The 12,740-nt window shown below is 36.5% G+C and overlaps 1 protein-coding gene across 2 annotated transcripts; it reads left to right on the top strand.

Moving 5' to 3' along the window:
- The first annotated feature begins 2,284 nt into the window (after positions 1-2,284).
- LOC113424379 (keratin, type I cytoskeletal 19-like) lies at positions 2,285-12,055 on the top strand. 2 transcript variants are annotated; one of them, XM_087946365.1, is made up of 9 exons: positions 2,285-3,179; positions 4,869-4,951; positions 5,360-5,516; positions 6,865-7,029; positions 7,725-7,850; positions 8,003-8,226; positions 9,007-9,062; positions 9,111-9,278; positions 11,066-12,055. In XM_087946365.1, exons 1-9 carry the CDS (start codon positions 2,604-2,606, stop codon positions 11,089-11,091), a joined length of 1,581 nt encoding a protein of 526 aa, XP_087802491.1. In that variant the 5' UTR covers positions 2,285-2,603; the 3' UTR covers positions 11,092-12,055. The 2 variants fall into 2 exon arrangements, with proteins under 2 accessions (XP_087802491.1, XP_026541829.2); XM_026686044.2 differs by having other exon boundaries at positions 2,517-3,179; positions 9,007-9,278.
- The last annotated feature ends 685 nt before the right edge of the window (positions 12,056-12,740 follow it).

Genomic DNA, 12,740 nt, shown 5'->3' with positions numbered 1-12,740 from the left:
GAGAGATTTTTTAAAAAAACACTACTGATTTAATATTATTGTAGGATCTACTCATGGTCATTCACCACCAAAATCTTTAAATCTACCACATTCAAATACACTTTTTGAAATACGTACAAACATTCAGATGTATAGAATAGCTTCCAATTATGTCAGTTTACTGGAGTACAAACAGAGGGATAGAATCAAGATCACGTGAAATGTTAATACCACTTTATAATGCCTTGGTAAGGCCACACTTGGAATACTGCATCCAGTTTTGGTGACCACAATGTAAAAAAGATATTGAGGCTCTAGGAAGAGTGCAGAGAAGAGCAAAAAAAAAGGATTAGGGGACTGGAGAACGGTTGCAGGAACTGGGTATGTCTAGTTTAATGAAAAGAAGGACTAGGGATGACATGATAGCCGTGTTCCAATATCTCAGGGGGTTGCCACAGAGAAAAGGGAGTCAAGCTATTCTCCAAAGCACCTGAGGGCAGGACAAGAAGCAATGGGTGGAAACTAATCAAGGAGAGAAGCAACTTAGAACTAAGAAGAAATTTCCTGACAGTTAGAATAATTAATCAATGGAACAACTTGCCTCCAGAAGTTGTGAATGCTCCAACACTGGAAGTTTTTAAAAAGATGTTGGATAATCATTTGTCTGTAGTGGTGTAGGGTCTCCTGTCTAGGCAGGAGGTTGGACTAGAAGGTCCCTTCCCCTCTGTTATTTTATTCTACAATGTAACTGTTTTGTATGCTATTGTATACTGAGTACACTAAAAGAAGATCTGAAAAACTACCATATGGTTTATATCTAGTAATCATTCAGACTTTTTGCAGCCTAAATGTCTTATGGTAATATGTATGCCCACTTGGACAATTTCCTACAGAATGGAGAGATGAACTATGAAAAAGATCTTGTTTGAACTGGTACATCATAATGAAAGACTGCATAAAACAGAAACATCTGTTGAACTTGTTGATTTGGACATCAATATTATCCGCATGAAAACAATAATATATGTGAAAACATGAAATACAATAAGCTATCAAAAGATGATCAATGAATTAAAGATGGTAAGCATTGGTGCACCTCAGACTTTCCCTCCCCTTCTCCACCTCTATATTCATCATCAGTCAGCTAGGTTATGAAAATGGTTCAGCAATTCCAGGTAAATATTTTTTTAAAAATCAGCTAAATACCAATTTATTAAATGATACAAGAACATTATGAATGAAAATTTAGAAAACTGCGAGTAATGCACAGGTTTTCAATGCAGGTGTCCATGTTGTGCTAAGTGGAAAAGAACCACCCAAAGGAACAATGTAAATAAAAAAAATAACAAAGGTATCTAAGGAAAAAATTAATTAGTCAGGAAATCAATTTATGTTAGCCTCCTAGTTTTCAAAGTCTTCTGCTGAAAGAAATTCTTGACAAGACATTGGAGTTAAAGACTGTTGCCACTACATTACAAAATTTAAACAGTGGGGAGAGGGGGGATATCCAGAATCTCAAATCCAGAAAAATAAAAATCAAGCTAAAAATCTTAATTCCACTTTTTTATGACATTAGCATGCTATTGGCCCTCCCATGGGGTGATTTGGCCATTCTTCCCAATTTTAAAAATAATTCTCTTTAGTGATCATATTCTATTATGAAAAGGATCTATGCAATTTATTTCATTTTGTGTATTTTAACTACCACTAAAACAAAACATATAAACCACAAAGCTATTTATATTAATTAAAAATGTATTAAAGTGTTAAGAGCATCCTCCCACGAATCTTGCTTGCATTAATTTATAATGTCCAACAACTGTGGTTGCTAAGAGTCAATGTGGCAATTAAGAGTTGACGTCAACTTCTCTCCTAGTCCTTTTCTTTCTGATGCTTAATTTCCATTTTTAGTGATAAATTATGAAATTATAATCTTGAATGGATGCTTGTATTTTAAAAGATACATTTTTATATTTGTTTGTAAAATTGGTTGCAAAAGAATTCTGCTAAAGGAAATATAAAGAATATCTGTTCCATAAAACTACAGTGATGATATTGAGCAGTGAGAATTAACAAACCGCATTTGTTCCTTATTGGCATATCCTAGAATATAAAACGAAGAACAAAATTGGTTACACAATCTTGCCCTATTGATTTCAATGGCTCATCACTAAGCATAACTAATCTGTTCAAGGATGACCAGCAGAAGACAAAACCACCTTTTTCCTTTCACGTGCAGACTTATGAAGGCATTTTCCTTCACTGCCAAAGATGATGATGTGCTAGCAGACAAAAGTTGAAACATACAGAAGAAATTAGCCAAATCTAAGGCTGAGTATGCAGCTATATCTTTATCAGCACTTAAAATTTCTGTGGGAGTGACAAAGCCAGCTATGTATTAGATTGCCTTTGATAACTTTAAAAAAAACCTCTCCCATTGGGAGATAAGTCTTGGCATAAACAAATACCATGGGAGGGACCAGGAACAGCCTTTGTAGCAACTCCTTCCACAGGAGATATAAATAAGGACAACTGGGATGAAGGATTACAGTCAGAATTCCAGTAGCAGGCTGTGCAGCTAAAGTGGGGCTTTTCTAAGATTTGGACTGTAAATCTAAATCACTATGAGTTGCGGTATTAAAGGTGGTGGAAGCAGTGTTGGTGGTGGCAGGATCAGTGGTGGAGGCAGTATCAAGATTACATCCTCAGGGTCCTCAAGAGGACTTTCTGGAAAATGTTATGGAGGATCCAGGAGTGGATACGGAGGAGGTGGATTCAGCAGTGGTAGCTGTGGGAGAATTAGTAGAGGGAGAATAAGCTATGGAGGTAGCTGCTATGGTGGTGGCAGCTATGGTGGTGGAAGTTATGGTGGAAGTGGATATGGTGGTGTTTGCTATGGCGGTGGCAGCTATGGTGGTGGCAGTTATGGCAGTGGCAGCTATGGTGGAGGTGCCACCTACCCATTCAGCAGTGGTAGTTTTGGTGGTGGTGATGGAGGTCTCCTCTCCAGCAACGAAAAGGCAACTATGCAGAATCTTAATGATCGCCTGGCTAATTATTTGGACCAGGTGAAAAGACTGGAAGATGAAAATTGTCAGCTTGAGATCTGGATCAAAGAATGGTATCAGAAGCATGGTGATATTGGACCAGACAAGGACTATGGTCACTATTACCAAGAAATTGACCAACTCTACAATGAGGTATGTATACCACCTGTGATCATAAGGTAGATTGCTGCTCTGGGGGCATCCATGTAAAAAATGAAGTGGGAAAGCCCATAGAAATGAAAGAGAATTTGGAAGGAGAAATGGCAAGAAGAGAAAAAAGAGATTACAATCAATACTGTAGGACATGAGATGAGATAGAAACAATCATTTTGTAAATAAGCATAGAATTTCCTATATTACTTGTTTCTCGCACACTAATGTTAATTTAATTCTATATAATCTGCAGCTTCCTTAAGTCAATGAAAATGAAAATCAATCATATTCCTGCTCCTTCCCATATTACTATGCAGGAAAAGAGCTAATGAAAAAAAGACAACATCAGTATAAGAATTTGTTCTTTTGTGGTGGCAGCAACTTTTAAAATTATTTATTAGAACTGTGCAGTGAGTCACTGAAGTTTGAAATAGGACTTGACAACACCTAAAACCACCTTGCCTTTTTCCAAGATTGTGCTGCAAATGAAAAAGGTTGCCGTAGCAGTCTTGGAAGAAGATATTCTTGTTATGGATGACAGACATCCTTTAAATTACATTTGCCCTTAGAATCTGGATTGCTTCACAGATTTTTTTTATCCCAAAGTAAATTTAGATTAAATTAGGTCATTTGAGACAAATAAAACACATTGTGATATTTTAAGCAGATGCTGTAGAAACTGAGGTTCTTATGCTTCATTCTGTTGTTTGTGATTAATAATGATAGTGATAACTTAAAAATTAGTTATTAATTTAAAGTTGTTAATTATAAATATTCTTAATTCTCTAAGTGTATCATTTAATAATTCAGTCTGTATTTAATACAGATCAGTCATTACAGTGGGAATTCCAAAATATATATTTTAGCAGGGATTTTAGTTTCCTCTTATAGATTTACTGAGAACATCATGTATAACAAGACTGAATTATTTAGAATTATTTGTTTAGAGATGAAAAGGAAGAAATATATTAAAGATCAACAGAGAGGTATTAGGAAAAAATGGGACCCCTGGCAGGCAAGAAAACTTGTTGTGAAAATTAGCTATGAAGTACACACATTTTATTTACTTTAAAATGGGAAATGTTACATTTACTTTCACTCCCTATATTTTAGGATTTCTCGATATCTTTTCTAGCAAGGGATAAAGAAAGAACAAAGCAGATAGAATATTGATAGACATCAGTTTGGGAAGTGGATCCAAATCCTTATTTACCATAGTGAAAGCATGCTTCCATGTCTAGTGCATCTGGATGTATGTATCAAGCATGTATATTCACTAGTTCACACTTGGAACACCAAATGGCTATAGATGTGGTTGGTCAATCTGTGATCCTTCCTTTTCAAGTAAAATGATTTTCAATGGGGACTGTCACAAACTCAGCAGCCAGAAAAACTAAATAATGTTGGTGCATTGATTCAGGAAGTCATGCCTTCAAATATAAGCAAAACACAACAGATACACATAAAAATAGGTCTGAAAAGCAGAACTAAACCAAAAAATAACAGGAGAAGAAAGACAGAAGAAGAAGAAAGTGTTACTTTTCCAGATATCATATTTTTAAAATTGTAATCTTACAGGCAATTCGAAACCGCATATTTCAACATCAGCTGTAACAAGCGATCAAAACAATCATGACAGTTTACTTATTATTGTGCCATAAACATCTCTATTATTCATTTATTTTTCAGCTGATTGCTGAAACAGATGATTATAACAAAATTCTGCTGAATATAGATAACACCAGGATGACTGCTGAAGATTTCAAGATGAAGTGAGTATGATTCACTTCTCACCTGCTTCCTTCTAAACTTGCTGCATTCAGTGATTTTATCTGATGCACCACTTTCTTGATTACAAACTCCAAGTAGCTAGTAATAGTACAATTCAAGGGTGGGAGGTTTCACACAATCACATATTGTAAAGTGCGCCTTTTCAGAATTTCTCCAGATTGAAGTGCTTTCATTTGGGAGGACACTCCATTTCATCACTTCTTTCCTATTTTTCTATGTGTTCTTTTTACTCCTTAAATAAATAGCCAGCCTTCAATAATCTCTTAGCATCTTCACTCTTCATTGTGCTTTGGGGGATTGTTGACCTTTTCCCAAGAGGATTTGCTTCTGGTACACTTTGTGCAGATGTAGTAACCATGATACCTCTTTTAAACTCTCCTGTAAAATAGATATAACACTGAAGCTGGTCTCCGTCAGAATGTGGAAGCTGACATTAATGGATTACGCCCATTCTTGGATCAACTCACTCTTGCCAAATCAGATCTGGAAATGCAATTTGAATCCCTCAAAGAAGAGCTGATATGTCTGAAGAAAAATCATGAGGAGGTAAGAGCACCAATGAACAGAACTCTAACATTCAGAGCTTCTGACCCTTACTTTTCAGATGATAGGCCATCCACCACCTAGTTTGTTTGGGAACAAAATTCAAAGAATGAATTGAATGACACTCAAAAAAACTTCACTGTTGTTCCTTGATGTATCTTGGGCCAGGCAATACTTCTGTGGTAAAGAGTCAGTGACACAATTCCCAACCATATAGCACCCAGGAAACAAATGTATTTGAAGTGGCAGCTTGCCCTTCATTTTATGAAGATGCAGCAATCTACCTTCTCACAAATCTTATATTTCCGCATTTTATAGGCCTACTTCCTCTTTTAATGTTTCCATGAAGATGGGATATAAATAAATATTATGCATATATACAGAGAGAGAGAGAGAGAGAGAGAGAGAGAGAGAGAGAGAGAGAGAGAGATATCCCTGGTCTTTTGGTTCAATAGGCAACTCAGAATTTGGGGAGCAGATTGTGGCTTAAATGTTCGCAGATTGTGGCTTAAATGTTCGCAGATTGTGGCTTAAATGTTCACAAAATTGTTGGCACAGTGAGACTAATCCTAAGGGCCCATGCATAAGAAAATAAAAATAGTGGCTACAGCTACCCATGATTATTATTTTTTATTTTTTTTATTTTTTCCCCAAATTTTGTTCTATTGTACTTTACTAATTTATTTGATTCTTTTTGTTAGTTTTTATTGTTTTTGATTTTTTGTTTTAAATATGGTTTTACATTGTGTAAGCCACCTCGAGTCGCCTTGGGTGAATAGGTGGCAATATAAATTAAATAAACAAATAAACAAATAAACAAATGAACAAATGAACAAATGAACAAATGAACAAATGAACAAATGAACAAACAAACAAACAAACAAATAAATAAATAAATAAATAAATAAATAAATAAATAAATAAATAAATAAATAAATAAATAAATAAATAAATAAATAAATAATCAATCAATCAATCTTTACTGGAAATAACCATTCAGTAGTTTGTTTGTTTTTAAGAATATTTTTACATAGGGCCCAAAGGCATGTTAAGTTCTTTTGCTTTTCATGTCAGAACTCTAATGTCAGAGAGAGGGAATTGAGAAGAATGAAGAAATCATGAAACTATAAGAAGTGATATTCTCCATAGATAGACCTGGATTGCAAAACAAATGTATGCCAGGCATTGAGCTGTCATAAAAACATTTTCTTTCATGAGGAGGAAATGTAAAACATCCTTCTACTCTGTTTTGGGTTTGTTTGTTTTTACCTTACAAATCAGGTTATTCTGCCCATAAAGTACTTTTTAATGTTGTTTCTTATGATTCGTTTCTTCATCCCCATTGCTACAGACACTGAGAGGACTCCGAGGCCAGAGAGGCCATGGTGATGTCAGTGTAGAAGTGAATGCTGCCCCTGGACAAGACTTGAAACAACGTTTAGATCAGCTCCGGTATGAATATGAAACCATCATTGAACAAAACCGAAAAGAGGTTGAAGCCTGGTATGAAAGCAAGGCAAGTGAAGTATATTTAGGCACTCTGTTCATCTTCCAATGATCAGAAAATGTAGACTCTTTTCATCACCAGCAACATATAGAAATATTTTGTGGGGCTTGATGGCAAGAGCCTAAAAGAAGCCCAAGTTGCAGGTTGCAAGTAATATCTATTTGTACATCCCCAAGACATCCTAGAAGTAATCTGAATAAGGTTGGGGAAATGGAAGCTAAAAAGCAGGAAATGTGGGAGTCAGTGTCCCACAAAAAATGTCTGAAATTGCAGGTGGTGAGAAAGAAATGATTAGCATAATTCTTAACATAAGAACAGCTTGTAAGGATCTGATCAATAGTTCACTGATGATAATAATAGCTCAATTCTAGAAAACCCATAAATGAGGAGTAAACAACAATAACCCCTTTCCCATCCCTTCCCCATGCAAAACATGCAGCTAGGCTCATTGTGTTCCTTTGAAGAGTTGTGCAGTTGGAGCAGTACAAAGGAGTAGAGGCTATGAAAGGGGGGCTATGGAAGGAGAAGGGCTTTGGAGAAAGAGATAAATAAACTAGCCTGTTAGGATGAATCAGGTATTTTCAGAAGAAGACATCATTATCCCAACTTGGTCTATTTCACTACCATGCCTCCCAATTTACCCATGCTACGTTACCATCTTTTTTCTTCTTTTTATTCCTTTGTACCTTTGCACCACCTTTTAGATGGAAGAGGTTCGTCAACAAGTGAGTACAAGTGATCAGGAGATAACTTCAAGCAACCATCAACTTTCAGAACTGAGACGAGAGTACCAAACCCTTGAGATTGAGCTCCAGTCTCAAATCAGCATGGTATGTGACAGCATGTGGAAATGATTACAGTCAGCATGTTATACAAATGATTGTCTAGTAGCCAAATATTTCTATTTTCCATTCCCTTCTGCTAAAATAACTTCAGCATTTTCTTGAAAATCGGGTCCTATGTGTTGCCTTTCTATTTTCAGATTCAGTCTCTGCAAACCAATTTGGAGGATACAGAACGTCGCTACAACATGCAGCTACAACAGATTCAGGCTATGATTGAACCAGTAGAAGGAGAATTGGCTAGCATCCGGTGTGAGATTGAAAGTCAGAATCAAGAATATCAGCTGCTCCTTGACATAAGATCTCGTCTGGAAGTGGAAATCTCTCAATACCGCCGATTGCTTGAGGAAGGGCAGCAAGAAATGTATGTTGACTAGAAAATGTGAATTGATTACTTTCCAAACAGAAGTTAGGATCTGTGCTCTTGAACAAAGTTTGTTGATAATCATTTTTCATTAAATCACAGGCATCTCCTGAAAGGTTCTAGCCCTTTTAGGATGTCATATTATACTTAACATGTGAGCATCCTGCATAACCTTAACACAAACCTTACTGATATTGCTCCGGTGACATTTTTTTATCAGAAGTTATTATTGCCTTTAGAGTAAAGTAATACTGCACCTTTTCAGTTCATATGGAAGCCAAGAAGGATAGAATTGAGTTGTACTCCAGTCAAACTCCAATCTTGTTGGTTTCCCTGTGAACTTAAATTCAGCAATATTAAATGTCATTGGAAAAAACAGGACAAGAAACAGACAGAGGTTATGCAATTTGGTTAGAAGATGGGAACTCTACGTGTATAATGCCTAAAGAAGGCCTGAGTATTAAGAAGGAAAGGGGTGATGAACAAACATAGTGAACAAAACTACAATATTGCCTTGAATTGACTTAGACCTCTAGTCCATGTAGACAAATACTGACAAAATCAGCTGTGAGCTGATTTTCCTAGAATTCAGATAGACTTCTTTCCCAACTTAAATTATAGTTCTATTACTGAGTTTGATGATAAAATCATAATAATTTGTTTGAGGGGCAGAGATTCGTCCCCTGGGTAAGAGTTTTTACTGTTGGTTGATAGATGGATGGATTATACTTATATTAGAAATATATTATATTATAAGAAATTACATTTCTCTTCTTCCAGTGGCTCAGGAGGATATGGAGGTGGTAGAAGAGGTGGAGGAAGCATCGGCGGAGGAGGTGTCTCTATAGGAGGAGGTATCAGTGGAGGAAGCCATGGTGGAGGAGGTGTCTGCGTAGGAGGAGGTATCAGTGGAGGAAGCCTTGGTGGAGGAGGTGTCTGCATAGGAGGAAGCCACAGTGGAGGAAGCATCGGTGGAGGACATATTGGAGGAGGAATTTGTCCACGTCCTCAGTCCTACCCTACGTCTTCACATTCCCAGGCATGCAAAACAGGTGAGACTTATCATAACCAATATGTTTTTTCCTTTTTTCTGCTTGCAGGAAAGAATAGTATTAATCAAAAAAAGGTGACTTCAAATGTGGCATATTTCTTTTTATAACAATAGAAATCTTTTAAAGGGAAATATATATATTATCTGGGTAACTAAGGAAAATCAGAAATAGGAATCCTGGAAAATTACCATGCTGCATCTGACCATTATCTATGCAGCTGTTTGGCATGCTAAGGAATTATGTATCATTTGGTTTACAAATAATATGGCCTCTGTGTCTAAACAGAGATTTCATTTCCATCCATTTGTTCAACTAAGGTTGCCCACAAAATCTGGAATTAGTGGTGGAAGCTATATTTTGCAGGTATTTAGAGTTTCTCAGGTAAATAATAGGAACCAAAGTCAAGGTTGGAGTCTATGACAGGCAGAGAACATCACTTTGTTGGCTTGGCAAAAGGGCAACAGATAGGCAATGTAATATTTGTACAAATGGCAACCAAATTGGAGGCTTCATGAAGATTGCTATTAGGGGGAGTAGGGTCAGGCAAGATTTTGCATATCTTTGGATTTTGATCCTTTAATGTCAAAGACAGTACCTCTAAATCCTGAGCATGCATGATTCCAGGCACCTCCTTAATTTTGGTGTTTGGCTTAAACCTTAGATTCTCAGGACCCTATGTAAGAAATCCTTCCATTTTCTTTGTCTCATCTAAAGTGGATTATTTAAATGGTGGTTAGCCCAACATAACAGCTACGTGTTACCATCCCAGTCTTCTTCTGTAAATATTGAAATTTTGTGAGGTACTTTATTTCACCTGCAAATATTTTTACAAAGGATTATCAAGTTTTTTCAACATTTACTTTTAAAGGTTTTTTGTTTTTTTTAAACCACTCTCCTCCAAATACACACTTTTTGGTCCTGGAGTCTTGCTTCTTTTTGGAGGATTGCCTTTGATGGGCTACTCAAAGGCACAGAAATCCTTTATCAGCAGTGCCTACAGTGTGCCTAAACAAGGGATGAAGGTTTGATCACTTGAGTTATAACTGTCATCTTCTCAGGTGCAGAAGACCAGGTCCACATGTGAAGGTCCCATTAAACTTTTGTATTACTAAACATCCTATGCACAGGAGTCTTCTCAGCTTGCTTGACACTTGCTTGGAGTTAGATCAGGTCAATGGAATTAAAGGGAGGTTGGACTTGGTTCATTTGTGGCTACATAGAGATTCTAGGCTGATCCCACTTCTAACTCCATCCCATGTTCTGTCACACCTTCTCCTATACATCTTCATTTTCTGTTACCCTGTGCAGATGCCCTGCCATCAGTCTGGGCAAAGATAGATTACCTTTGAGATGAAACAAAGAATATGGAATGATGCTATCTGAAAGATGATGATTGAAACAAAATATTGTTTTGTTGATTTAGATTAGTTCTAAAAAAAAATTAGAACACCCTAAGACAGCTTGCCTATTTTTCCAGAAATTTACAAGAGCCTTTAATTTAAATAAATTTATAACATTTGCTGCTTTACAGTATCTGAAAAGTTTTCCTTTTTTCAGTAGTTTTTTTTTAAATATTTAAAGTAATATAAAATCTCAAAGAGTTTGTTACTTCTTTATTTCATTCTGTCGAGATAAAGAGAGTCTCTTCAGGGAACATACTATGTCCTGGTCTTTAGAAAATACATTTGACCACCAAAAATATATGAGTGTTGCTTCTCAGTTCTTGTTGCTTGTATTTGCCAGTTTCCTCATAGATTCATTTTTCCCCTCTTTGTCTTTTTCAACAGGACTGGGAAGAAAATCTTGTGACTGATACTTCCAAATTCCTCCAAGAATTCATATGATCAGAAAGGATCACATCTGCTCAAATTCTCTGCATAAATCCTAAATAGGTCTCTGCTCTTCCATTTCTGTGTCAATGACCATCACAACAGATTTCTCTGTTCCCCTTAATCCTTGTGTCATCCACTCTTTAAAGCACTTTCTTGGAGGATATGCTTTCTCTTTCTTCAGTTCATTTGTGACTGTCCTTTGGCTTTTGATACTGATGTCCAATAAAGCTCTGTTGCTGCTTGTTGCAATGAAAAAAAATATGCGTCTCTTGTTATTTTTGCCATGCAAGCATTTAATTAGTATAACTAGTCTATAGATGTGGTCCAGACTTTGCAGAAGGCTTTGCAAATCTCCACTCACAGCGGGAATTAATGTCCTTTTAAAAACAGTCCAACATACCTTTCAACTGACAATATCAAACTCTGCTAGAGGCAATTTTTAGAATTAAAGCAACCATTATGAAATGCAAGCTTATACTTTAAATGATACATTGGCAAGTTGTGCATCAACAAAGTATGTGTGGTTGGATGTTAAGTGACTGTTTATGTGTAATTAAGGATTGCATCTGAAGGAACAAAACTGTATTTTGTTTATTTTATTACGTCTACATACTTCTCATTAGAGCCTTAGTGGCATAGTGGTTAGAGTGCAGTATTGCAGGCTACTTCTGCTGACTGCCAGCTGACTGCCATTTGGGCAGTTTAAATCTCATCAGGCTCAAGGTTGATTCAGCCTTCCATCCTTCCAAGGTGGGTAAAATGAGGTCCCAGATTGTTGGGGCCAATATGCTGACTCTGTAAACCGCTTAAAGAGGGCTGTGAAGCACTATAAAGCAGTATATAAGTCTAAGTGCTGTTGCTATCAAGCGACTCTGAGCTTTTATTATTTTTAGGGGAAAAAACGTTGCAGATTTTCTACCAACAGTAAAAATTACTTTACAAAAATCTGGATTTTAAGGACAAGATAATTATATACTTTGACAACATAAAATGGACCATAAGTCTTATCCACTGTTGTCCTGGTTAGACAGTATATAGTCAGTTTGGGAATGGGAGCTGTCCCTTTAAGGGAATGACTCATGGGAAATGTAGTTAATGCCTCATAGGAGATGTAGTTCATGTCATGTGGTCACATCTGTACTCCTTATTGGTCACTGAATTGACCTCTGGTTGGGTTGGGGGGAGTTTTGGTCATTCTTACCTGGACCCAGCAACATGCTGGAGTCTTCCCTTGCTGTATCATTATGGGATGAAGATAACTATCTTTTCACACTATGAAGACAACAATGCAAAGATTGGACATTAGATGAACCTCAACGTAACTGTGAGTTATACCTTGAGGATGCCTGATATAATCCAATAAAGAAACTTTGTATGGAAGCCTTTGTAGTGTTTAACTACTTATCGCAGGTATTTTGGGAAGATAAATATTGCCTGAGACAAGACAACTGTGATCCTGAATGCTTAAGTCTAAAATAGCACCCACATAGCTTACCTCTGTCTCTGTCCCTTATGCATTCATTTCTTTGAGGAGAAATAGATCAAGTCTTACAATCTCATTTCTTGATTGTTGTCATTGATAGTTTTATTGGTGGCATATTATGTGTGTGTGGGGGAACAACACAATAGT

The sequence above is a fragment of the Notechis scutatus genome, chromosome Z (genome assembly GCF_049901735.1).
Source record: "Notechis scutatus isolate UNSWTSFEM ecotype Mainland chromosome Z, rNotScu1.2, whole genome shotgun sequence".
NCBI classification, from domain to species: Eukaryota; Metazoa; Chordata; class Lepidosauria; order Squamata; family Elapidae; genus Notechis; species Notechis scutatus.
Note: the sequence above shows the minus strand (reverse complement) of the source record. Positions and strands in the feature narration are given on the sequence as shown.